Raw genomic sequence first — 25,000 nt, forward strand, 5'->3', positions numbered from 1 at the left:
AGCCCGAATTCAACCGAACCCAAGGGAGCAATCAGGGGCGCGGGGTCAGGGGTGCTGGAGGCGTGCGTGTGCGTGTGCGCGTGTTGCTGGGCTGTGTGCGGCTCAGGACCCGATAGAACTCTGGGCGCATAGCGGCACAGGGTAGGGACGACCACAGCCGTGCCTGGGGCCTCTGACCTCTGCTTCTCCTGCTGTTACCGTCACACACACACACACACACACACACACACACACACACACACACGCACACACGCACCAAGATGAGCGACAGCCCCACGCCAATGGGCATCACGGCTCCATCCCAGAAGGAGAAGCGGTACGAGTTCACCACGTTGCCTGCGTCGCATGTGCATGTGGGCCACACACATTCGTCGTGGTTTCCAAACACACGGCACGCCGCACGTGCGACGAAGCATGCGTGTCTTGTGGCGTGGCGTGTGGCACACAGGGCTGTGTGGGCTATGTGGTCCGTCGGGTGAAGCAGCACGAGTGACTGACGTGTGTGTGTGTGTGTGTGTGTGTGTGTGTGTGTGTGTGTGTGTGTGTGTGTGTGTGTGTGTGTGTGTGTGTGTGTGTGTGTGTGTGTGTGTGTGTGTGTGTGTGTGTGTGTCAGCGGCGAACGGCAACGTCACGGCACGCCAGCCCTGCCTGCCTACACACCGTCCATGTCTACACGGCCATACGGCCACGCCCCGAGCATCACGCCACCTCACGGACCGCCGCTCACCCAGGCTGCTGCTGGTGTCCAGGCCCTGCCCCAGCAGCGCAAAGGCCACGATGTACAGCGGCAGGGAGCGGTTGCACACGAAGAAGCCGGCGTAGTCGGCGTCGGAGCGCAGAGTCAGGAAGGCAATGGCGATCCCCTGCGTTTGGGCACGTGTGCGTGTTTCAAAAGCACAGAGGAGAGAGAGAGAGCGTGTATCCTGTGTGTGCATCGCACAGAGGATCACGCAGCGTGGTAGAGAACGCAACGCGCAGCGTGCGTGTGCGTGTACGCGCGCGGGCTGCAGGGCGGCGGGTCGTTAGATCCATGGATTCTTGGCATGGACCGCGCAATTGGCGCCGTGCTTTGCTGCTCTCCCCGCACTGCCACAAGCATGCAGGTTTTCATGCGTACAGCATACACACACCCTCTCCTACTCTTTCCCTTGTGCCTTCAAGCACACACACGTGCACACGTCAACGCTTTCCCCTTGTGCTGTTCTGGCACACGCGCGCCGGCACGCACGCACCATCACGGCCCAGGAGGCGCTGACCAGCGCCACCGGCACCCCGAACCCCAGCCACACGCCCGTGTCATCAAACTCCTCGGGACAGCGCACGCCGCACACGAAGGACTGGCAGCAGCCTGGGCGGGCGGGCGGGCGGGCGGGCGGAGGGTTATGGGTTAGGTTGGGTTGGGATGCAGCCGACGCGTGTGTCTCGTCGCTCGGATGTAGGCGGTGGCGGGGGTGGTGGGGGGAGGGTGATGTCGTGCTGTGCAGCAGCGCCCACAGCAGCCCCCTTCCCGTCCAGCGCCAGACATCCACTCCTCCAAGTGGTCCCACATGGGCATTCTATGCCCGACAGGGTTCCGGCCCCTCTGTTGCTGCGGAGGCCACTCCCCCAGGCCCCAGCATCCACTTCTGGACAAATCCAAAGCGCTGCCCCCTGCTTCCCACGCCGCTGACTGAGCCAGGCTGGGGTGCGCCCATCAGACGCACTGCCCAGGGGTGCTTGGGCGCTAGGCGCTAGCAGCAACCCGCCCTCCTCACCTCCAGCTGCCTCCACCTCCTGCGCAGCAAGGGAAGTCGCAAACGTGCATTGATTCCGAGTCAGCCGGTGGCCACGTAGTGCTGGCGCGGTGCGGGTCACAGCCTACTGTGCGAACCCGAAGAGGTGGAGAGCCTCCTCGTGCCCACAATACGACACCTTGTCCCGACGGTGGGAGAGTGCGTCGGGGACATTGCAACGTGTTGAGTTTCATAAGATGCCTTCGTTCGTGCCTTGAAACCCGCGTCTGGCGATTGGATTTTGCCCGTTGCCACCGCCCATTGACGGCACCCACCTGAACCGTGTAGTCATGAGTGAACACTCCAGGCGCAACCTACAACCATGACCAAGATGACGGAGGGTGGTCGTCGAGCACGTGAAACGAAGGAATGACCACCGCTGCCCAACTTTGCTCTGGCACTTGCCTGGAAGTTCGCCTCTGTGCAGAAGCTCATTCCTCAAGCGAGGAATACAATGACGATCCTTTGCAAGCCTGCTTGTGAGAAGTTCTTTTGCGACATCGCGAGACAAGGTACCCTTCCTATTTAGTAAGTTTCTTGAGTGCAGTTCAAGCTACAGACAGAGATATACCAAGTATTATGACAATACCATTATGTTCACTAAGTGTAAGCGCTGCAGCGAACCCTACTAGGTTGTTCTTCTAGGTTTGTGCCACACGTGACACTGCGCAGCAACTAGGAATATGTATTGCAGGAATCACTTAAGAGGCGATTATGGGGCTCCGGTCCCACCAGCACCAAAACACGGGCGGCCCATGCACGCCCGCCGAAACCCCCCGCTGGCCAGCCCTCTTCATCTCATGTGAATCTAGCCGTATGCTATCTGCCTTATGTGATTGCCACTTGCCAGTAAGCTTTTGCCCGCTGATTCCCCCGGATGTTGTCAACACTTGTCAACCTGTGTCAACCTGCGGCCCCCAGCGACGCTCAGAAAACTTCAGGCGGTCGGGTTTTGCATACGGTGGTTGATGACTTGAGTATACCCCTAATCTTTGCGGGGATATAGGTCGGGAGGTGAGATGTAGGGACTGGCGGTCGTGTCAGGTCGGATCCAGAATGTGTGTTTGCCCGACAGCCGCGTTGCTTTGAGCAGGCCTTCTCGCGATGTCAACATTTTTAAACTTGCGAGTAAACAGAATAAAGCGCCACCTACTCACAAATCTGCTCCGCTTGAAGTGTGCCCCGGGTACCGGCCCCGATGATTTGACAAAGCCTCTCACAATGTTACTGTTTAGTTGATAAAAGTAATTTGCCCTAATGATACAGCCCAGTACAATTGGGCCTCTCGTAGCGCTCTGTGGCCTCACAGTTCTCGCCTCCTTCGGGCTTGCATCAGATTGGCGCACTCCTAAGCTGACGGAATGCACGTTGCATCCACAAATAGAAGCGCGGTATGACCCGGACGGGCTTGGTTGGAAAACTCTTCGGGCCTTGGACGCAACACCCACGCTGTACGCCGCCCCCTTTGTGCTTCGGCTTGGAACTGCCCAGCCCAGCTCACCCCTCCAATCAATCTCTTACCATACTTTTGCCATTGCACGCCCTCGCTCTGACCCCCGCCAACATCCCAGGATCCTCAAGGATGTGTCGTTCTGGGGCGACGCGGGCATTGCCGAGGACGTTGCGCTGTCGGTGTGCGCCTTTTGCGACCTAGACACACAGCAACAGCAGCAGCAGGGCCGGCAGCGAGACGACAGCAACACGCAGCAAGAAAAGGAGAACTGCAACAAGCCGCAGCGGGTGCTGATACAGAACGGCACCGTGTACCTCAATAACCTGGTAGGGAGGGAGGCAGGGACGGAGGGAAGCAGGGAGGGGTGGTTGGGGGGCGGGGTTATGGGTGTAGGGGGTGATTAAGCAGGGTTTGCTCGCCTGGCTTGGGAGTGGAGGAGCCCCCAGTCATGCCCCATGCATGGCACTCTGGCACTCTGGGCCGCACATGTGGCGGAGGACTGCTGGCGACGGCACGGACTGCCGCCTGTGCTGCAGGGGCGCGCCGCCATGCCTCCCGTCCTGTCCCCCTGACACACATGCACCTGTCACACGCACACACGCACATGCCCCTCCCCCCCCCGTGTGCCCCGCCCAGGTGGCCTCCCAGTACCTGGGCCCGTTTGAGCACATTGGCTTCCTGGTAGAGCTGTACGAGGCCAGCCAGGTGTGTGTGGGGTGGGGGGAGGGGGGGGGGGGGGGGTGGGGGGTTAACGTTGAACCAATCCCGTAAGGAAACAGTCGCGCGGCAAGGAGAACTGCAGCTGCAAAATCGCGTCGTTGTACATCACCGTATGTAGTGATGTACAGGGGGGTGGGGGGGGGGGTTAACTCTGAACCAATCCTATAAGGAAACAGTAGCGCTGTAAGGGGTCGCTGCAGCCGCATATGCGAGCTACTGTACGTCACCATAGGTGAGGGGGGGGAGGGGTGTTACATTCATGAATCTTTAAGACGAGGGGGGGGGCTATGTGCCCGAGAGAAAAAGGCCATAGTAGTCATAGAATTGTCGCCCGTCGGGGGGGGGAGTAGCCGTTCATGGAGAACGGAGTGGTTAACTCACAAGTGGCGGGGTGTTGTCGCTTCAGAACCCAAGGGTAAGAGGACGAATTGTGCTGTTGATAAGGGAAGAGTGTTTCTGTCTCCGTGCGTGTGCGTGTGCTAGTAGGACTGTGGGTGAAGTGGCGACAGTGATGTGGTTTTCCTCTCAGTGCCCTGCTTGAATAATACAACCCAAACGACACAGGTGTACCAGTTGCCAGATGTGGAGTTCACATACTGGTTCGGTGAGTGGGTGGTTTGGGGTGTGTGGGGTGTGTGGGTAAGTCACGGGGCGCCCGAGGTGCCGGTGCGGGTGCAAACGCACACCAGCACCCCCGCATGGCCCAACACGCACGCACACACGCAGGCGACAACGCGCCCTCCTACACCATGATCAAGGAGGGCAGCGGCGACACCACCTGGCCCTGGCCGCCCAGCAGCAGCAGCAGTAGCAGCGACGGCAGTAGCAGCGACGGCAGTAGCAGCAGTAGCAGTGGCAAGCGGCAGGCTGTGCCGGCGGTCCTGGCCTGGAGCAAGTGGGACGCCAATTCGGCCCTTGTGGTGCCGTACTCAGGCGCGTTCAGGTGCGTAGGGGGGGAGAAGGAGAAGAGGGAGAGGGAGGGGGAGAGGGAGCGGGAGACCCCAACGAAAATGCGCCATTATCAGCAGAGGCGGACGGGGGCCAAGTGGGACGCTGAAGATTGTGGGGTGTTTTGCTCCAGTGCCGTGCCCAGTCCGGCCCAGCCTTGGCTCCGCCCCTCCGCCGCCTCTGCCCCCTTCGCGCCCTCCTCCCCCTCCTCGCTCTTTTGCAGGGAGTTTGTTTTAGTTGGGGCTGGTATCTAACAACCCTCCCACCCTCCCCCTCTCCTCGCCTCTCAGGTGCTCGGCTGACAGCTGGGACTCCCTAGAGGCTCAGCTGGAGTCCCTGGCAGCCGTGGACTGGGGGCAGCGGACAGAGGTAAGGGGAGGGGGGGCAGGGGAGGGGAGGCAGGGAGGGCAGGCAAGCAGGGGAGGGAGGGAGGGAGGGGCGGCAGGTGATGGAGGGATCAGGGGAGCAGCGTTCAGTGTGTGCTTGATGCTTGCTGGCGGCCTCGGATACCGTGCGCTTGCTCTCCCCCTGCCCCGCACTCCGGCCCCTCGCCCCTCGCCTCGCACCTCATCTCACTCTTCACCCCACCCCTCACTCTGCCCCATGTACAACCCCCCTGCGCGGCTGTGCGGCTGTGCGGCTGTGCGGCTGTACGGCTGCAGGTCGCGTTCGGGCGGTGGAACGGCTTCTGCACACACTACATTCACTGGATGAAGACGGCGGACGGGGAGGTGCGCGTGGGGAGAGAGGGGGCGTTTGAGGGGCTGTGTGTGTATGTGTATGTGTAAGGTGTGTGTGACCTGGAGTGACGGTGCAGATGTACAGTCAGGTCCATTTTGCGCTTGGATTTCGCATAACAATGAGATGCATGGTACCGTAGTGCCCGGGCCACGCTTCGTGCTAGCGACCCACACCCTCTCGCACTTGCATGTGCTTACTCTCAACAGGTGATGAAGTGCCCCCGCACGCACCTGAACTCCATCTCCGCGGCCCACCCCGACCTGATTGACGCGTACGACCTGTCAAAGTAAGTGGGCGAATGCGCGAATGAGCGGGACCGGGGCTGGGGCCAGGGCTGGGGCTGGGGCTGGGGCTGGGGCTGAGCATGTGTCTTTCTGGACGTCACCTTTTGGACGGGGGCTTGGAAGGGCGGGAGGCAGGCGCAGCTGCAGCTACTGCCATTCCACGTGGACATCCTAACCTGTGCATGACGTCCAACGTGTTAGCCATGTTGTTCCACCTTGATCACCCAGCTTGTTTCATCTTGATCACATGCCCCCGCCGCTGCCCCCTCCCTCCTTAGGGGCAAGCCCGTGCCACTGGCTCATCAGAACAAGTACAAATACATTGTGTCCACAGACGGTGCGAGTGGGAGGCAGTAGCGGGGAAGTGTCCTTCAGGGGGAGGTTTCCAAACCCAAAAGGGCAAGAGGCCGAGGGCAGATGAAGGAGGCTGTGTGGACGTCTATGAGGCGTATAGGGGAAGGTGGGGCACGGGTGTGTGGGGGCATTGAGGTCTATGGATGTGTGCAGGCAGAGGTTATAGTGTGGGGCAATGCCCCGTGCAGCCCCAATGGATGAAGTCTGCAGGCCTTCATACACCTCTCCCACTCCTCCCACACACCCCTCCCTCCCACACACCTCTCCCTCCCACACACCTCTCCCTCCCACACAAATCTCCCTCCCACACCCCTACCACACACCCCTCTCCCCACACACACCCCTCTCCCCACAGGCTGGTCCATCAGCTCCAAGTTTGACAAGTACCTGCTGTTGGGGAGTGCCGTACTCAAGGTGGGGGGCTGGGGGGGAAGGGGTGAGGGTGAGGGGAAAGGGGGGGCAGCGTGTTTGGCACTCACGCCGCACCCGCCCTGTGCCCCCAACCGCCACCTCTGCATGCTCCCAGCCTGCACGCCGCCTCCCCCTGCTACTTACCACCCACCCACATCAACATCGCCTCCACCTAACTAATCATGCCTGGAACCTACCCCACCCACCCCCACCTCACCCACCCTCACCCTCTCACCCCACCCCACCCCGCCCCACCCCGCCCCCACCCCCACCTCCACCCCGCCCCCAGGCCGCCTCCACGCGCTACGGCTTCTACTACGACGCGCTCGTGCCCTGGACGCACCACCTGCCCTTCATGGTCAACAGCAGCGGCGACATCGTGGAGGTGAGGGGGTGTGGGGGAGGAAGCGTGGGGGGGAGTGGGGGGAGGACGGGGGGGAGGGCGTGAGGGTTTGGGTGTGAAGGGGAGGGGGGCGTTAGGGTGTGGGGGTGAGGGTGAGGGGTGGGGGGAGGGAGACGTTCATGTGAAGGACGGGGCGGGGGGAGGGAGGGTGAGTTTGTTCCAATCCCATAGAAACCTAGTCCCGGAACCAACCCACAGAGCGCGGCGTGAGGTTTGGACGCAGGGGGGAGGCGGAACTATCGTGTTTTGCGGGGACTGCTGGTCCTACTCCTTGTGTCCATGTCTAGTGCTCACACCTAGTGCTCATGCCTAGTGCTCACGCCTGGTGCTCATGCCTAGTGCTCACGCCTGGGGTGCTCACGCCTCACGCTGTGCAGGTGGTGCGCTGGGCCAAGTCGCACGACGCCGCCGCCCGGGCGGTGGCGGAGGCGGGCCGGCGGTTCGCGCTGCGGCACCTGGCCCGCCCGGCGCGGCTGTGCTACCTGGCCCGGCTCGTGCGCGAGCTGGCCCGGCAGATGCGGTGGGGCGGGGGAGGGGGAGATGGGGGAAGGGGGAGGGCTGTGTCCGGTGGGTGTTGGAAAATGGGCAACGGAACGATTGTAGGTTGGGGGGGTTGTAGATACCAGCCCAAACTAGACCGACTGGGGTGGAGCCCAGGGAACGTTGCGGCAGAGCGCAGCAGCGTCAGGGTGCTTCTGTCTGCAGGGTTGCAGTTTCCATGCACACACACACGCACACACACACACACACACACACACACACACACACACACACTTACGTGCGGCCAGGTACAAGCCCAGCTGCGCCAGCCGGCAGCTGTGTGTGCCGCTGGTTCAGGAGCTGCGCTTCCTGGCCGGGTACGAGCGCACACGCAAGTCGTGCCGGTGAGAGGGCGTGGTGGCGTGGGTGGGGGGTGAGGGTGGGTGGGGTGGGCGCGGGTGATCGTGAGGGTGGGCGTGTGGGCTGGGCGGGACTGGGAGGGGCCCGGAGCAAGTGCGATGGCTTGGCGGGGGTTGAGGGTTGTAGATTCCAGCCCACACTAAACCGAACCCAGTGCAATGGGGGTTGAGGAGGGGTGGTTGGGTGTGAGGGCGTGCCACCGCCACCGACGCCACCGCCCCGCCACGCGTGCAGGTACGCCGAGGTCCTACTGCGGTACGGCGATCAGGACCCCGCAGCCGCCCTGCCCCTGTCGCAGTCCGCCCAGCCCCCCGCCGCCTTCCTAGCAGATGCCACGTCAGCGGCGGCTGCAGCTACAGCATTCGGGGCAACACCGGAGCCGGGGGTTGTGGGTGGGGGCGGTGTGTATGCCACGCCGCCGCGGCAGCTGGAGGTGATACGGCGGCTGCACGAGGGCGGCGCCGCCTGGCCGCGTGACGACACAGCGTGGCGGCAGCAGCAGCAGCAGCAGCAGCAGGGACAGCAGGGACAGCAAGGGCGGAGACAGCAGCGGAGGTAGCAAGAGCGGACACAGCGGAGAGAGCAGGGGGTATAGCAGGGGAGATAGCGGAGACAGCAGCGGAGGTGGGAGCAGCAGATACACGGGACCAGCGGTGGCCGTCCACACAACGGCAGAAGTTGAGGAGCAGGGAGCAGCACAGGGCGGTGAGCGCTGAGGGTACGCCATTCATGGCATGGCATCCAGGTAGGAGGAAGAGGAGGAAATGCGTGTGTAGCCAGGCACCCAGGCCTACCCAAGGCTCCTGCATGTCAGCATGTTTATGTGGATAGGGCCTGATGTGTAGGATCAGGGCAGCTGGGCAGGTGCAGGCAGGCAAACCCGTCGAACCTTGAGGAGTGTGATGTACGGTATCGGTTGGGGCTGCAGCGCGGCAAGCAGCAGAGACATCGAATACCCAGCAGGCGTAGTGCAGCGGGGTGTGTGAGGGCGCTGGAAGTGAGCCGGTGGCTTGGGCGGGGAATCATTGAGTCTTGAGGAGGCGAAGGCACTGTTGTTGGGCGGGGTCAGCTCTAGGCACCCTAGCTCCTCACTCCTTAGGCCGGCTTCGACCCTGGCTGAATACTGAACAAGCTTACAAGGACCGAGTGTGCAAGGAAAGCCGCGTGTTTCTTCTTGTCATGTGACTCATGTCGCACTCATCAAGTCCGTCAAAATCTTTACTAGTGCCATGACTTCGTGGGGGATACTCGCTTGTGTATATCAGGTCACCACGTGACAGCTTCTCACCCACACGACCAGGCAGACCCAGACAGACCTAGACAAATCTGCACCACGCTGCATGCGCTGCAGTACGTAAGAGCCTCTCAGCTCCCAAGAGCAGCACCAACGGATTCCCTCAACTCTCTACCTGACACAATTGAACCACTCGCAAACCCCATTCCTGGAATGCCCTTTGAAACCAACTTCAAGTCAACACCGAACCATAGCAAGCCCCGATCCGTCCTTTTCCCAACCCCTCCACTGTCAGGCGCCACTCCCGCTGCTCCCCCACACAGCTCACCCTCAGGGGTGCTTCCGCTGCCCCCACCCCCGCACCCACCCAACTGCGCTGCTCGTGCCCTCTACTCCTTGAGGGCTGCAGCCAAGCTCTTGCCGAAGGAGGACTTGGCGTCCTGTTTGAGAGTGAAGATGACACAATGCAACGTGACTTGTGAGAGGGCGCGGCGGCATAATTACTCACACACACCGCGTGTGTGTGTGTGTGTGTGTTGAAAAAGGAAATGAAAGCCCGTCCAATGATTTTTGTGTGTGTTTGTGTGTTGTGGCCGTCACTGCGCGACTACGGAATGTGAACTGAACCTTCCCAGCACTCCCGTCCCCCAGCCCCCCCAACAAAACTCCATCCCCAAACGATCCCTACCCAACACCCCCGGCTATCTGGGACTGGAACCTCCTACCCTCCCCCGCATGCCCCAATGCCCAAGCCCATGCCAGTGTGCCTGTAACCCCCGCCTCGCCACCCCAAGGGGCCTGGTCTTTGTCGGATTGGAATAAAATCAATAACTCATAGACACGCGCGCGCACCCAGCATCCGCCCCCCTATTGCATTGGGTTCGGTTTAGTTTGGGCTGGTATCTACAACCCCCGCACCTTGGACACGGGGTCGGCGCCCAGGTATATGTCGAACAGGGAGGAGCACAGCGCGGGGGAGGCGATGGAGCCCTTCTGCAGGCGGGGGGGGCGGAGGGGGGGGGGTCGGTTGCTTGAGGGGTGGTGTACATGCCAGAGCTCGACAAGTAGGTCACAGAAGCATAAGGGGTGAGGGGTGGTGCCGTGTGCATGTGTAGGGGGGTAACAGGACCCAGGGCATGATGACATTCAACCAACCGTGACGACCCACCTCCTGGCCCGCCACCTTGGTCACCAGCTTCTTGTTGTCCACGCACGTGAACGCAATTTCCAGACCCTGTGGCATGTCGTTTGCAATGTTTGCACATGGATCATAATCAGGAATGCCCGTTGATAAAGCATGGCAAAGCGGGTGCCTGGGTGGTGGGTGGCGACTCCACCCTTCGCCCCTCCCCGCTGCGAAGGAAGCCCCCGCCCCCGCCGCCTTTGTAGTTGAGTAAACGGCTCCCCCCTCCCCCCATATCCACGCGATCTACGCGCAAACGCCTACCTTCTCGAAGTGCACCGAGTCGAACTGGGCTCGGAAGTTGTCCAGCGTGCTGGGCTCGCCGGCCTGTTGGGGTGCGTGCGAGAGTGTGTGTGTGTGTGTGTGTGTGTTAAAGAGCACAAGGAAAACGTTGCGCAAAGACAGTGTATGCGATGCAGCAAAGCGACGGTTTACGGATGTTACCTGAAGTTACCTCGCATACCTGCTGCGGTGAGCCGCCGGTCTTACCAACCGGAAATCGCGCAACCCCCGCTACTCTAACCTCGAGGGGGGATTAGTGTCCACACGCTCTCAAGGGTGCAAACCCATGCATGTGCTCACGGTACCGTGAGGCCCAGGCACTCCTACAATTCCCAGCTCCGCGTCGCTACTCCTGGCCGCTAAGTCCAAGCTCCCGCCCAATCCTCGATGAAATTCTCACCTACGAGCGAATAAGAAAACAACAGAGCACAGGGCGGCAGCAGGGGAGTGTCACGAACAAGAGCGAAGGAACATGTTAGCGCGGCGGCGCGCGACGAGCAAGAGCAAACACGCAGCCCAGTCCCAGCCCAATTAACTATACTAGGGGTTGCGCGATTTAGGAAAGAGACGGAGGGTGGGCGACCACGAGCAAGTAAACAGGCGGGGGACGGCATGGGCGCATGCATGACGGCAAATGCAAATGGGGTGTCAGCACCATGGGCTGGCGGGGGAAAAACCCCCGCTCCCCACTCCATGGTGTGACGGAGGCGGCACACGCTAGGTACTCCCCTCATGCGGCCATGTAGCACCAGGTCCAAGTACACGTACAGCTTATGGGGACGTCGATGCCGCGGGGCAGCGGCACGGGGAGGGCGGGCCCAAAGTCAGTACAGGTTATGGCGCAAATCAGAGGAACGCGACAAGCAGGAGGAACACGGCGCGCCCGAGGCGCCACAAGGCCCCCAGCCCGGTCCCCGACCCCGCGGAACGGGCTCCAGGCCTAGTGCCCAAAACTCCGACAAGATAGCAATTTTCGGTAGCATCGTCCAGACGCGACGGCACGCAGTACAGCACTGAGTAGGACGCCGAAAATTACCCTTCGACAGATTTGTGAGCATAGGGCAATTTCACCACCAGAAATTGTCCATACACTCACAAATCAAGTCGCTAAAACACGAGCCCTAGAGGCCCCGGCACGCCCGCGGGACATGAACCGGCTCGCGCACTTGTGTTAAAGAGCACAAGGAAAACGTTGCGCAAAGACAGTGTATGCGATGCAGCAAAGCGACGGTTTACGGATGTTACCTGAAGTTACCTCGCATACCTGCTGCGGTGAGCCGCCGGTCTTACCAACCGGAAATCGCGCAACCCCCGCTACTCTAACCTCGAGTGTGTGTGTGTGTGTGTGTGTGTGTGTGTGTGTGTGTGTGTGTGTGCGTGTGTGTGTGTGTGTGTGTGTGCGTGCACATTTGTGAAGGACAAGACGAGATCCGAGACTGGAATCGTGACTGGAGCCGTGCGCAAAACGTGTGTAGGCGCCAGGTAGCCCTCACACCCACCCTCACACCCATCCACACCACATTCGCACCACGCTGCGTTTTCCCGTTCCCACCGTGCAAATCCCCCCTCCCCTTCCCCCTCCCCATCATACACACATATCCATATCCCCCCATGCACACACACACACACACACACACACACCCTCCCAACCCGCCCACCTGCTTGAGGCGGGGCGCCAGGCGGTCCTCCAGAGCGTCCAGGAACTTCCTGTGTGCGTGCGTGTAGGTGTGTACGGGAGGGAGCAACACGGGCGAGAGAGAGAATAAGATACGGGAGCAAGAAGCAATACGGGAGAGAGCAGCACGTGTGCGGTTGGGGGCGGACGGCCAACGGCTAGGGTGCATTTGTGGGTGACGCACTCCATGTCCCGTGTCCTTCCCACCGCCGCTCCAGTTGAGCCGCTGGGGCTGCCCCAGCGCACCAGAGGCACCCCCCCCCCACACACACACCGCCCCTGAACGCAGCCAGCATCGATTGACGCCGCCCTCACACACCCTGACACACCTATACATACAACCGCCCTCACACACCCCTCACACTCGCCCTCAACCACCCCTCAACCACCCCTCACACCCGCCCGCACACTCACGCCCGCCCGCACACTCCCCTCCCACTCCCCTCCCCGCCCCTCCCACACCCCTCCCACACACCCTGACACACCCTGACACACCCTCCCAAACACCCCTCCCACTCCCCTCCCACTCCCCCCACTCCCCTCACACACACCCCGCCACCCACTTGCGGTCCACCAGTCGCGAGCTGATGACCAGGCGCAGCGACTTCTCCACAGACGGCGTGGACACCACGGCTGCGGCGTCGTGTGACAGGGGGGGGGTGTTGTGATGGGGGTTGTCGCGGTGCGGGTTGCGTATGATAGTGCAAAGCACCGCCCGGCCTCGCTCACACCTGTCAAATCGGTTAAGGAAACGCACAAGGGGCTGCTGATGTGTGCATGTGTTTGGCCCCACCCACCATCGTAGAAGCTCTGGTCCGCCTCTAGCTCCGCCGCCGTCTTCTTCTTGAAGCCGGACAGGGCGGACTTGGCGGCGGCGGCATCCACGTAGATGCCCAGAGCGTAAACTGCGAGCGCATGTTGATAAGTGCGACGGGTAAATAAGAGCATATGATATGATAGGATGGAAAAGACATGGGTTTTGGTACGCCCGGTTGAATGGCGAGAGTCGCAATGAGTGGGATGTGAGGCAGAAAGGAGAGGTAAGTATTCGGACGCGGGGGTGTGGCGTGGCGTGCGAGGCAGGTGTTGGGTGGCGTACGTCGGAGGGGGAGGCGCTAAGCAGTCCGGAGGGCAGCCCAAGGACAGCAGGGACTGGGGGGGTCTGGCGGCAACTGGCGGGGGGTGGCGGCGATTGGAGAGGATTGGAGAGGATTGGGCCTGCCGAGCGGGTGCGTTGCCGTGTGTGACTCACCGTGGATGTCCTTGATGACAATTTTCTTGTTGCGCACCCTGCAGATGTGTAGTGTTTGTGGTCCAGAGGGAAGGGATGAGGGAGAGGGGATCAGGGAGGGGGGGATGAGGGAGAGGGAATGAGGGAGAGGGTGCGAGAGGCAGGGCCTGTGTGTACATCAGGTGTGCGAGAGCTTGTTGCTTTCAGCTCGGCCGCAATCACGTGAGCCATCCGTAGACACACAGGCACCCCAACAAAGTCGCACTTAAGCGGGATGAGCCGGGGGAGGTGGGCGGTAACGCGTATACGGTAAGCCTGGGAGGCGCCAGAGCACAGCGCACGCCGCCAGCCGCACCATCACACACCCTAGGACCCATCTAGATCGTGTGAGCTCGCTGCAAGGTAACCCCCCCCCCCCGCCAACCGTGCTAAGGCAGCTCAGGGGCGAGTCCGGCGGCAAAACTGACTCCTGACAAGACGCTGTAACGCTTACACGGTTGGGCAGGCTGTGGTGTGCTGCTTGCCGCGCGGCGCGTCGTCAACCGAGCGCGCGAATGCTAGCATGGATAATATTCAGGAGTGTAGACAGCTCCCGCTTAAGACGCTATGCTGGGAAAGGCCGCGCTGACTAGGCAAGTGCATCGATCGCTATTCGCGGCCGCGGCCGTGACATGCACCTCTCACCCTAGGCCCGCCAGGCTAGGGCAAGGCTTCTTCAGGTAGCAAAGCTCCGCAGGGAACTCGTAGCCGGTCGCGGGCTCCACGCGACCTCCTGCGCTTCCCGGCTTGCCGAGTCCACCCAAAATGCTCGCGCTGAGGCTGGCGAAAGGAGTCATCGGCGCGGCGCGAGCGCTCCAGAACTTGAAGTTCTCCGGCTTCAGGCTATCGGACTGCTTCGCGTTTCCGGTGGGGATGGCGAAGCCATCGCGGGTCTCAAAGCCGACCATTTTGTTGTATGTAGGAAAAGCAAGTGGGAGTTATTATTATGGGTGACGTAAGGCCTGGCTGGTGTTGGGCGTTGGGAGGGACTGCAGGAGGGGAGGGTGTTGCAGTGGTCGTGCCATTCCGCCTCCCATTCCGGTGCGGGGCCGTGCTGCTGGCTAGGCAACCTGTGCCTGGTTGACGAGTATCATAAGGAAAGAGTACAATGGGCAATGTCGGAGGCAACGGGGGTAAATAGTATCCAAGCAGCGCAAGGGGGCACGCCGCGATGGGGCAGGCGGGCGGGCGGGCAAGTTGAGGAGCGAGTATATAAAGTTCCGCCACCCGCCCAGTAGCCAGTACTACATGTAATCCGACCATGTCTGAACATAAACGGCCTCCCGGGGCGGCCCTTGAAGAAGCGGATGTGGGAATTACTGAATATGTTTCGAGACAACCGGGTTTCACAGCAATTATGAAGCACAGGTGTGACATTTAAAGCTTCAGATGCACAAATTATGATTACACCGCAGCTTTGGAGCGGCGGCCGCCGGTTTCGCAAAATGCTCACGGAATGGCTGCTTACTCTGACAGGTTCCGTGACTTTCAAGTCCGGGAGGTGGACGCGGATGGAAATGTCGCTCGCCTGACGACTCTGGAGCCGCCCCAACTGGTGCGGGGCTTGGCGGGAATTCCGGGCCCCCAAACCCCCCTCCCCCCCTCCGGCACCCAGGCCGGCATCTGCGGTGCCGCAAGCGGCGACACACACGGACCCAAACCCACAGCCGCTAACCCTAATGAGGGTGGAGTGGGGTGGGGTTGGCGTCTGCCTGTGACGGTGCCGCGGCAACACCGGGGCTCGCAAGCCCAGGACGGGGTCCCCGAGCCGCAAGAAGCGCACACGGTCGCACAATCCCACGGCCCCCTTTCTTCCCTTCCTCTCCCCCCCGCCGGTTCTACAACTCCCTGTCTGCAGGCGGCGTCGCATGCCAGAGCCAACGTCGCAGCTCCGGATGGCGACGACACCGCCGCCGCCGCCGGCGACGCCGCCGCCGGCGGCAGTGGCGGCGGGGGTGCGGGTGCAGAAGGCGAGGAGGCCGCTGGCGGCGAGGAGGCCGCTGCCCCCGCTGCCCCCGCTGCCCGCCTGAGCGCCGCCACACCGCGACTGGTGGCGGCGTTTGCGGCTGTAGCAGGAGATAAGAATGGGGAGCTGCTGGGGCAGCTGCTACAGCGCATAGTGGTGCAGCTACAGCCGGCGGCGGCGGAGGCGGCTGCGGCGGAAATGGCGGAAGTGGCGGCGGCGGCGCCACCAGCGGCCGCGGGGGCGGAGAGTAAGGCCGCTGAGGAAATAAAGACGGAGGCGGAGAAAGGCGAGGCGCAAGCGGAGCAGCCGCAGGCGACAACAGCTACTGCCACTGATGCTACTGCCACTGCCACTGCGGCGGCGGCTACTGCCGGCTGTGTGGTGGTGTCGGGGGCGGGCGGGCGGCTGTCGGTGCTGCTACAGCCGGTGGAGAGCAAGGACGCACGCAAGGCGAGTCAACGGGCTCCCCCCGACGGCATGGGCCTGCATTGACCACCGTAGCCCTTGGCACCTCGATATTGTTACGCAACCACGGCCCATCCATCCAGCCCCACGAGCCACATTTCGCCCGGGCTGTTGGCCATACCGTACTGTTGCGTGTGGAACACATTCTTTCTTGCTACATTGTTTCTGTTTCTGTTTGTGTTGATGTTGATATTGATGTTTGTGTGTTTGTGTTTGTGTCAGGCCATCCACGAGTTCTTTCGCAGCACGCCCGGCATGCCGCACGTCACCACCGAGACAGTCACCATCGCGGAGGCGGCGGCGGCGGCAGCAGGAGCGGCAGGGGGCAGCGGCGCTGCTGCTGCTGCGGCGGCGGCAGTGGGGACGAAGCGCGCTGCGGAGGGGCAGCAGCCGCCCGGCAAACGGCAGCGCGGGGGGAGAGATGACGGCGGGAGGGGCCGTGGGCGAGGACAGCAGCAACAGCAGGGACAGCAGCAGGGGCAGCAGCAGGCGCAGCAGGCGCAGCAGGGGCCGCAGCACGGCACGCAGATTCAAATCGTGTTCGATCCGGCGAGAGCGGAAGGAGGCGGTGGTGGCGGCGGCGGGCGGGGCGGCCGCGGCGGCGGGCGCGACGGCGGGCGCTGGGGCGGGCGTGGCGGCCGCGGCGGCCGGGGGCGCTGGGGCGGGCGTGGGGACGGCGGCGGCGGCCGGGGTGGCGGCGGCAGTGACTTTTGGGAGGGCGGGCCCAACAAGTTCCTGCGGTTCGTGCTGTACAAGGAAAACATGGACACGCAGGTACGCTTCGGGACTAGGCGGATAACACTGGACAATTGCACTGTGTGTGACTGTGTGTTAGGGAGCCAACCCCACGATCCAGGCAGCCGCCCACCCCATACGAACGTAACCGCACATGCACAGCATTAACACGCATACACAGCGTGCACGCTGTGTCGGCGCTTTCCCCATGCGCTTTCCCAACACACGAACACATGCAAGCGTTTCCCCTATCCCGTGTGTTCTGCACACACAGGTAGCACTGAGCCTGGTCAGCAAGTTTGCGGGTCTGGGCCCCGGCGGTAATTGCTTCGGCTTCGCGGGTGCGTGAGTGTGTGCGATCGCCCGTTACGGCCCCGTGTGCGGCGTAGGCAAAAGCAATGGAAATGGCTTTCGCGTTCAGGGGCATTCTTGTATTGTTTGGTGCAGGCAAATGGAAAGAGCTTCAGGCAACTTCCTGATTGCGGTGTGATGCTCCAGGATAGCGCAACTCGGCCACCGCCACACCACACCTAATGTGCCTGTGTTCGTTCCGCCACTCCACCCCACCCCCACCCCGCACAGGCACCAAGGACAAACGCGGCATCACCACACAGTTCGTCACGGCCTTCAAGGTGAGTCACCTTGAGTGCGGCGTCCTGCCTGCCACCCTGATCCGTAGATGTCGTGGTCTAAAGCGAGTGCGGCGCTCCTCCTCCTCCCTCTGCCGCCTCCCCCAGACACATACGTCACCCCCGCTGATACACACACGCCCCAGCCGTCGATCCTTTCCCTGTGTGCCTTCTTACACACGTGCACACACGCGCGCCAACCCCCCTGGTCCTGGTTCGTTTGGGATGGAATAACCTAACCCAACACTCGCGGCGTTACACACACACATACACCGCACACACACACACGCACACACACACATACACGCACACACACACACACACACACACACACACACACACACACACACACACACACACACACACACACACACACACACGCCCACCCAGGTCCCGGCCTCCCGCCTGGCCCCGCTGAACTCGCGGCTGCGCGGCATGCGGCTGGGCGACTGGTCGTACGCCGCCGCGGGGCTGCGGCTGGGCGCCCTGGGCGGCAACACCTTCGAGCTGCTGATGCGGGACGTGCGGCCGCTGCCGGAGCAGGCGCAGAAGGAGAAGGAGGAGCGGAAGGAGGAGGGGAAGGAGGAGGAGGAGAAGGAGGGGAGTGTGGAGGAACGGCAGGCGGCGCTGGTGGCGCAGGTAGGTGATTAGGGGCCCGGGAGGAGCGCGTGTTTGGGTATGGGTTTGGGTTTGGAAGGAGCGCTTAGACGTTTGTGTGTGGCGCAAGCCCCGGGTGTGTGCGCCCCCGGTCCCGGCCCCCCAACCCCCGGGCGCCACCCCCACCCACCCGGCTGCTGCTCCCTCCAGATCTCGGCGGCCTGCGACGCGGTGGCGGCTCGCGGCTTCATCAACTACTTTGGTCTGCAGCGCTTCGGCACAGGGGGAGCGCCCACACACGAGGTGCGCGCGGTGGGGCGGGTTTGGTGGTGGTGATAGTAATGGTGGTAGTGGGGCGTGTGTATTATCCAAGCGTGTGTTAAAGAGTACAAGGAAAGCAAAGCGTGTGTGTGTGCTCGCGCGTGTGTGTGTGTGTGTGTGTGTGTGTGTGTGTGTGTGTGTGTGTGTGTGTGTGTGTGTGTGTGTGTGTGTGTGTGTGTGTGTGTGTGTTAAAAAGCCCGCGTGTGTTTGGGTTGCGGAGTAGGGGCGAAGAAGTACCGGCACCAGGTGCAGCGGGCTGGTAATAGAATAATTGAATAATTTAATGTCACAGAGATCTTAGAATTGTCCAGTCACAGAGATCTTAGAATTGTTTTATGTGTGTCATGCCTGAACCCATCTGATCACGCCTCACTACATCAGGTGGGCCGCGCGCTGCTGCGTGGTGAGTTCGAGACGGCGGTGCGGGCGGTGCTGACGGGGCGGCAGGGCGAGCGGCCCGACATCGCGGCGGCGCGGCGGCTGTTCCTGGAGGGCGGGGACGCCAAGGTGAGGAGGGGAACCCGGGTGGAAGGAGGAAGGGATGTGTGCGTTTGTTGCGTGTGTGTGCTGGGGGAGCACAAGGGAAAAGGTTCTACACTGTGCATGCTGTGTGTGTGTATGTGTGTGGGTATGTGCATGTGTGTGACTGCGTGTGTGTGAACGCGTGTGTGCGTTTGCCAGTGCCTGCTTTCCTGAAGGAGTGTGCTGCCATGCGGTGCGGCCGCCGTAGACTGCCCGGGTGTTCCGCCTCTTGACCAGCACGCGTGCTGTTGCATTACTGGTGCTGTGGTTCCAACACTTATCCGTACGCCGTCATGTGGCCGTGGCGGTGGCTCACAGGCGGCGCTGCGCGCACTGCCGCCCTTCCTCCTAGGCGAGCGAGCCGTGCTGAGCGTGCTCGCCAAACAACAGCCGCAACAGCAGCAGCAACAGCAGCAGCGACACCAGCAGCAGCAGCCGGGCGACAAGCAGAAGAAGGGGCCGCCGGCAGCGGCGGCGGCGGCGGCGGCGGCGGCGGCGGCGGCGGCGGCGGCGGCGGCGGCGGCGGCGGCGCCAAAGCAGCAGGGGCAGGGGGCGGCGAAGCCGCAGGGGCAGGGTCAGGGTCAGGGGCAGCCCAAGTGGGACTGGGCGGGTGCGATGATGGCGGTGCCTCGCACGCTGCGGATGATGTACCTGCACGCCTGGCAGAGCGGCGTGTGGAACGAGGCGGCCAGCCACAGGTGCGGTGTGAGGGAGTGGCGGGAGGGAGGGGGAGGGGTAAGAGAGAAGAGGGAAGGGGGAGGGAGTTAACTCTGAACCAATCTCACAAGGAAACAGAAGCGTTGCAAGGAGAAGCTGAAGCCGCATATGCGAGCTAGGGGGAGGGGGGGGAGATGAAGGGAGGGGTTGCGTTTAAGAGGGCGACAGCGGCCGACAGGGGGCTCGCTGCTCGCTGCTCGCTGCTCGCTGCTCGCTGCTCGCTGCTCGCTGCTCGCTGCTCGCTGTTTGCTGCTCGCGGTTTGCTGCTCTTGCCATTGCGCGCGTCACTTTATTCCACACTCCCTTCCGGATGTCGTACTGGGGAGGATGAAACCCACCCTCTCCTCCCCTGCCACTCCTCCCCCCAGTCTTCAGTGCATCCTGTACCGCTTTTCCTACCAGCTTTGCAACCCCCCACCCTCCCTCCTCCTTCCCTACAGGATACGCCGCTACGGTCACCGTGTGGTGGAGGGCGACCTGGTGTTGCCGCTGCCGGCGGCGGGTGCGGGTGTGGGTGCGGGTGGGCTGGATGACGGCGGCGGCGGCGGCGGCGGTGGGGACGATGAGGGCGGCGGTGCGGATATGTTGGCGGCGGCGGCTGGCGAGGGCGGAGCGGACGGTGAGCGCGAGTGTCGCCTGCTGTGCGTGAGGGCAGTGTGCGGCACCAGCAGTGCACAAGCAGTGCGCAAGCACACATGCAACTCTGCCAGTCGTTGGCAGTCCTTGCCGCCGCTATCGATTGAACGCGACCGGCTGCATGCAGCTAGCTCGCCGTGTGTGCTCACGCTTTGATGCACGGTGCATTTCATGCACGGTGCTTTGATGCACGGTGCTTGGATGCACGGCACCTTGATTCCCTCGCGCCGCTCTTCCCATGGTTCCCAACTCAGGCGGCAAGGACGGCGCTAGCACCGCACCGCCCGGCGGCGGCGACACCGGTAGCGGCAGCGGCGGCAGCACCAGCGCCGCCTCCCGCCTGGCTGCGGTGCGGGTGGTGAGCGCTGCTGACGTGGCGGCGGGGCGCTACAGCGTGTTTGACCTTGTGCTGCCGCTGCCGGGCCGCGAGGTGGTGTACCCGGCCCATGACACCGGCGCCTTCATTCGCGAGGTGGGTGTTGGTGGGTGAGGTGGTGGGGGGGTGGGGGGGGAAGAGGGAGGGGGAGGTGGGGGAGGTGGGTGGGTGGTGGGAGGGTGCGGTGGTGGTGGTGGGAATGGGGGGTGGGTGTGGGGGTGGAGGGTGGGGTTGGGGTGGGGTGGGGTGGGGGTTTAACGTTGAACCAACCCCTTAAGGAAACAGTCGCGCTGCAAGGAGAACTGCAGTCGCATATGCGAGGTTGTAGTCGGGCGGGCTTGGGCAGTGTAGCAGGTGTGGAAGAGGGAGGGGGAGAGGGCGGTGGTGGAAGGGTGGGCGTGGAAGGGCGGGTTATGGGATGGGCAGGGATGGGTAATGGGGCTGTGTTTCAGGAGCAGGCGGCGAGTGAGAGGGCGGATGTGCGAGGGCACGGCCTGCTGCGGCAGCCTTTTGTGCCGCTAGTGGGGTAGGCCGCACGGGTAGGCAGGGAGGTGAGGCGCGGGAGGTGCAGCGGTGCGGGGCCGGGCGTCCTGGGGCGTCCTCGCTCCAAACACCGTGTCAAACCGTGCGTGTCAAACCCTGCGTGTCAAACCCTGCGTGTCAAACCCGTGCCTTTACGCCCCCTCCCCGCAGGCGGCCGCGGCGGCGGGTGTGTACCTGGACCGCCCCTCCTCCGCGCCCTCCGCCGCCGCCGCCCCCCACGAGCTGAGCCTGGCCTCTCTCAGTGGCGACTACCGGCGTCTGCTCATCCGGCCGCGACACCTCGAGTACTCCTTCACCAGGTAGCTGCTCAGGCTGGTGATGCTGATGACAATGCTGATGCTGATATGTTAATGCTGATGATAATTTTAATTCTGATGGTAATGTACATGCTTTCCGCGCACACACACGCGTACATGCACTCGCATACGGTGTTTGCGTTGCCTTGTGCATCTCTCGAAATTGTGTGCTTGCCGACACATCTTTACACACACATACACGCCATTTGTTTCCCTTGTGCTCTTCAACACGCGCCCCATGCAAACAGGTACACCGACCCCAACGACGACACGCTCGTGCTCACCGACCTGGAGCGACTGGAGCGCCGCCCCTACCCCCCGCCGCCGCCCCTGCCGCCGCCGGGTGCGGGTGCGGGTGCTGGTGGTGCCGGCCCCGCGGCCGCGGCAGCGGGTTCTGCGGGTGCGGCCGCGGCAGCGGGCTCTGAAGCTGCGGGTGGTGGTGGTGGTGGTGGCGGTGGCGGTGTGTTGCGCGGCACGGGGCCGCTGCTGGCGCTGCGGCTGGCCTTCACGCTGCCGTCCTCCTGCTACGCCACCATGCTGCTGAGGGACCTGATGAAGGTGAGGGAGGGGGAGGGTGGAAACGCACTTGCGCTCTTTGTAAAACACGCATACATATATACACATACACGCGCGCTCAACACTGCCTCCTGACGCCCGCTCACAGGGCTCCACTTCAAAGGCCTTCCACTCCGGCCTGTCCACCGCGGCGGCGGCAGCAACGGCGGCGGCGGAGGCGGCGACGGCGCCAGCAGCAGCAGAGTCAGCGCCTGGAGAGGCGGCAGCAGAGCCAGCAGCAGTGGCAGAGGTGGCGGAGGCGGGGGCTGAGGAGGGCTGTGTCGACGTTCAGGCGGCGCCTGAGGGCGGCGCGGCAGCGGACGCCGAGGCGGCGGCGGCGGCGGCGGGTGGTGGTGAGGGCGGCGCTGAGCCGATGCAGACGTAGGCGACAGACATACGGAAAACATTAGAATTTAGGAGGTACGGTACAGCGGCGGTACGGCGTTAAATATCAGCCACTTGCTTCCTTTGCCATGTCCCTAACTGGATATGGGGTGGTGCGGCGGTACACGGCGGTGCACGGTGGCCTGGGCCCTGGCGGCTGGAGCGGACTGGATGCAGCTAGGGCTGGGGGCGCCCCACTGAGCGGCTGACAGGGCGCTTGGACTGCGTGGACTGATGTGGGCACGTCGTTAGTCGGCACGCACGTGAGGACATGGGTGTGTCAGTCGGCACGCACGTGAGGACGGGGGGTGTCAGCAGTCAGCGGCGGGACTTGGGCCAGGCCAGCACTGCGGTAGCGGCTGGGACAGCATGAATGATGCGGGCAAAGCACGCGTGGGCAAGTGTTGCGCGGACGCGTTGTAGACTGAGCGCCTGTGCGTAGCAAGTTGTTCTGCTGTTGGCGTGCACAGCTTTGTATCAGTGCTGATCACAGCAGCCCTAATGTGTAAGCGTCTGGGATTGTGGGATGGCCCGCGCCGCCCACTGCACTCATATCGCATTCGTAGTGCAGCGCTAGCCCCAAGCCCGACCATCCCTGATATTCCGCAGATGACCAGACCCCAGGACGTTATAATTCGGAGTACCGTAGGGAAAGAGATGTTACACCATCGGATTCATCATCGTCCATGTCATCGTCGACGGCCGCTGGCGGCAACATGCCCAGTTGGTCTCACAGTCTGTCAAGGCTGTAGCGTCAAAAGATTGGACGGGTAAAAATCCGCGACGCCTACGAATTCGTGAAGCCCACGGCATGCCCGAGAAAGAAAATGGAATGCGAGGTCTGTCAGTCCGCATGCAATCAGGGTTATGTTGGTTGTTGTGAGCGCCGATACGTTCCACATGCATCGGTCGAGACGGTAGACCTCACCTAACAAACGGTCGTGCACGCTTGAAGGACCTTTAGTGCGGGTGCAACGCACACCCAACAAAAACTGCGGGTCCCTAGCCTGCCCGCCTCCACGCCCCAGTGCAAGCCCCACCTACGCGCGCCACCAGCACGCACCAACGCACTCCCGCACACCCGCCGAAGCCGCCTTGCACACGCCGCTCCTGCTGGGTGTGCTGCATCGCCGCCTGCTGCCTCCGGCTCCTCCGCCTGCCTCTGCCTCCTCCGCCTGCTGCCTGCATCCGCCTCCTCCGCCTGCGGCCTCCGCCTGCGGCCTCCGCCTGCTTCCGCCATCTGCTTACTTGGCCTTGGCCGCCTGTTGCGCCTGCGCCAGCGCCCACTCCGACAGCAGCGCGGCGCCGTAGCCGGTGGGCAGACCCAGCTTGTCGTTCCACACCGGGCCTGTGTGTGGTGTGTGTGTGTGTGTGTGTGTGTGTGTGTGTGTGTGTGTGTGTGTGTGTGTGTGTGTGTATGTGTGTACGTATGCGCATGTAAGTGCAGGTGTGCTGCCACCCCCCGTTGGCTTGCTTTGGGTTCTGGAATGAACTACCCCCTCCACCCAACCACTGCCCCCTGCTTTCCGCCCCCACCCCGCCCCCCCGCCCCACAACGCCACACGCACCCGCCACGTCCACGTGCGCCCACTCCACGCCCTCGTTCACGAACTGCTTCAGGAACAGCGCGGCGGTGATGGCGCCGCCGTAGCGGCTTCCCGTGTTCTTCATGTCGGCCACAGGCGACTTGAGGTCGTCCGAGTAGTCGGTCTCAAACGGCATGCGCCACAGCTTCTCGCCTGAGAGAGGAAAAGAGAGAGATAGCGATTCGGCACATAAACAACAGATGGAAGTTTGCTTGTCACCTGTGGATATGGATCCTGTACTCTGTGGCTGGAACATCTGGACAGGATACTGCACTCACCGACTTTGCCTGAGGGCCTATCGTAGCGCGTGCTCCTCGCAGCGCGCACTTGCATTCACGCACCCGTCCGCCCTTGCCCCCCCCCAGTACACGCCATGCAAACGCAAACCTCAGCCCCCGCCGCACCGGCCGCCTCCGCCACCTCCCCACCCCATCTCCCCCCTCCATCTCCCCCCTCCATCTCCCCACCCCATCTCCCCACCCCATCTCTCCCGCCCACACCCGAGGACCGAGCGCCACCCACCCGCGGCCTTGGACGCGGCTGTGAGGGCGGCGGCCATGTCGTCACTGGGCGTGAACAGGCCGGCGATCTGTGTGCCCAACGCCACGATGCAGGCGCCCGTGAGCGTGGCCACGTCGACAACCGCCGTGGCGCCGCACTTCTCCTGTGTGTGTGCGTGTCCGTGTGCGTGTCCGTGTGCGAGGGGGGAGTGAATGTGTCAGTGTGTTATGCGTGTGTGTATTGAGAGGGACGCGACAAGCAGGTCTTGTGCGTATGTGTTCGGACAAGCACAAGCAAAGGCACACGCACGCTCTGCCTGTGAAAACAGCTTCCCTGTGCACTTGGCATCGGCTAAAATCGGAGATTCCCCCACCTCGCCCTCACCTTCTCCGCCCCCCGCCCTGGCACCCACCTGCGCGAACCACATGGCATCAGCCAGCGTGAGGCGGCCCTCGGCGTCCGTGTTGTTTACCTCCACGGTCTTGCCTGCGGGAGTTCGAGCATCGCGCGATTCTTGTGTCACTCGTTATACCGTACTTGT

At 62.8% G+C, this 25,000-nt stretch overlaps 5 protein-coding genes across 7 annotated transcripts in view; 2 read left to right on the plus strand and 3 right to left on the minus strand.

The window, feature by feature from the left end:
• The window catches only part of CHLRE_01g007500v5 (uncharacterized protein), a 12,256-nt gene extending 9,839 nt beyond the window's left edge, over positions 1-2,417 (minus strand). For both annotated transcript variants that reach the window (XM_043058226.1, XM_043058227.1), the window contains exons 1-6: positions 2,178-2,417; positions 2,048-2,086; positions 1,755-1,773; positions 1,233-1,348; positions 728-863; positions 257-336 (exon numbers count right to left, since the gene is read on the minus strand). In XM_043058226.1, the coding sequence (XP_042928140.1) occupies positions 257-336; positions 728-863; positions 1,233-1,348; positions 1,755-1,773; positions 2,048-2,086; positions 2,178-2,207 (420 nt within the window). In that variant the 5' untranslated portion in view covers positions 2,208-2,417. The remainder of the gene's footprint in view (positions 1-256; positions 337-727; positions 864-1,232; positions 1,349-1,754; positions 1,774-2,047; positions 2,087-2,177) is intronic.
• Positions 2,418-2,907: 490 nt separating this feature from the next.
• CHLRE_01g007550v5 (uncharacterized protein) lies at positions 2,908-9,099 on the plus strand. Its single transcript, XM_043058228.1, has 14 exons — positions 2,908-3,163; positions 3,344-3,551; positions 3,862-3,930; positions 4,510-4,549; positions 4,672-4,888; positions 5,184-5,262; positions 5,556-5,624; positions 5,841-5,920; positions 6,197-6,255; positions 6,628-6,686; positions 6,973-7,068; positions 7,464-7,606; positions 7,875-7,970; positions 8,221-9,099. The coding sequence occupies exons 1-14, from the start codon at positions 3,030-3,032 to the stop codon at positions 8,543-8,545; spliced, it is 1,674 nt and encodes a 557-aa protein (XP_042928142.1). The 5' UTR covers positions 2,908-3,029; the 3' UTR covers positions 8,546-9,099.
• Positions 9,100-9,107: 8 nt separating this feature from the next.
• On the minus strand, positions 9,108-14,727 carry CHLRE_01g007600v5 (uncharacterized protein). 2 transcript variants are annotated; one of them, XM_043058229.1, is made up of 9 exons: positions 14,276-14,727; positions 13,613-13,650; positions 13,158-13,265; positions 12,924-12,993; positions 12,344-12,392; positions 10,668-10,730; positions 10,389-10,454; positions 10,139-10,213; positions 9,108-9,660 (listed from the first exon to the last, which is right to left on the minus strand). In XM_043058229.1, exons 1-9 carry the CDS (start codon positions 14,536-14,538, stop codon positions 9,610-9,612), a joined length of 783 nt encoding a protein of 260 aa, XP_042928144.1. In that variant the 5' UTR covers positions 14,539-14,727; the 3' UTR covers positions 9,108-9,609. The 2 variants fall into 2 exon arrangements, with proteins under 2 accessions (XP_042928144.1, XP_042928143.1); XM_043058230.1 differs by having other exon boundaries at positions 14,276-14,590.
• Positions 14,728-14,987: 260 nt separating this feature from the next.
• Positions 14,988-22,893, plus strand: CHLRE_01g007651v5 (uncharacterized protein). Its single transcript, XM_043058231.1, has 14 exons — positions 14,988-15,185; positions 15,489-16,046; positions 16,284-16,835; positions 17,071-17,137; positions 17,379-17,428; positions 17,816-18,064; positions 18,233-18,325; positions 18,725-18,850; positions 19,184-19,563; positions 20,023-20,201; positions 20,473-20,690; positions 21,288-21,436; positions 21,682-21,991; positions 22,098-22,893. The coding sequence occupies exons 1-14, from the start codon at positions 15,087-15,089 to the stop codon at positions 22,371-22,373; spliced, it is 3,306 nt and encodes a 1,101-aa protein (XP_042928145.1). The 5' UTR covers positions 14,988-15,086; the 3' UTR covers positions 22,374-22,893.
• Positions 22,894-23,020: 127 nt separating this feature from the next.
• CHLRE_01g007700v5 (uncharacterized protein) overlaps positions 23,021-25,000 on the minus strand; it is an 8,713-nt gene continuing 6,733 nt past the window's right edge. The window contains exons 15-18 of the mRNA XM_001700223.2: positions 24,872-24,945; positions 24,481-24,622; positions 23,941-24,111; positions 23,021-23,720 (exon numbers count right to left, since the gene is read on the minus strand). Of these exons, the coding sequence (XP_001700275.2) occupies positions 23,617-23,720; positions 23,941-24,111; positions 24,481-24,622; positions 24,872-24,945 (491 nt within the window). The 3' untranslated portion in view covers positions 23,021-23,616. The remainder of the gene's footprint in view (positions 23,721-23,940; positions 24,112-24,480; positions 24,623-24,871; positions 24,946-25,000) is intronic.

The sequence above is a fragment of the Chlamydomonas reinhardtii genome, chromosome 1 (genome assembly GCF_000002595.2).
Source record: "Chlamydomonas reinhardtii strain CC-503 cw92 mt+ chromosome 1, whole genome shotgun sequence".
Taxonomy (NCBI): Eukaryota; Viridiplantae; Chlorophyta; class Chlorophyceae; order Chlamydomonadales; family Chlamydomonadaceae; genus Chlamydomonas; species Chlamydomonas reinhardtii.

Coding starts and splice junctions, on each gene's coding strand:
- CHLRE_01g007550v5 (XM_043058228.1), top strand. CDS start 3,030: ATGATACAGCCCAGTACAATTGGGCCTCTCGTAGCGCTCTGTGGCCTC. Junction 6,687..6,972: donor TGGGGAGTGCCGTACTCAAG/GTGGGGGGCTGG, acceptor CCCCGCCCCCAG/GCCGCCTCCACGCGCTACGG. Junction 7,607..7,874: donor GAGCTGGCCCGGCAGATGCG/GTGGGGCGGGGG, acceptor ACGTGCGGCCAG/GTACAAGCCCAGCTGCGCCA.
- CHLRE_01g007600v5 (XM_043058229.1), bottom strand. CDS start 14,538: ATGGTCGGCTTTGAGACCCGCGATGGCTTCGCCATCCCCACCGGAAAC. Junction 10,455..10,667: donor ACTCGGTGCACTTCGAGAAG/GTAGGCGTTTGC, acceptor GACATGCCACAG/GGTCTGGAAATTGCGTTCAC. Junction 9,661..10,138: donor GCGCCGACCCCGTGTCCAAG/GTGCGGGGGTTG, acceptor ACTCTCAAACAG/GACGCCAAGTCCTCCTTCGG.
- CHLRE_01g007651v5 (XM_043058231.1), top strand. CDS start 15,087: ATGGCTGCTTACTCTGACAGGTTCCGTGACTTTCAAGTCCGGGAGGTG. Junction 15,186..15,488: donor CTCTGGAGCCGCCCCAACTG/GTGCGGGGCTTG, acceptor CCCTGTCTGCAG/GCGGCGTCGCATGCCAGAGC. Junction 17,138..17,378: donor TAATTGCTTCGGCTTCGCGG/GTGCGTGAGTGT, acceptor CACCCCGCACAG/GCACCAAGGACAAACGCGGC.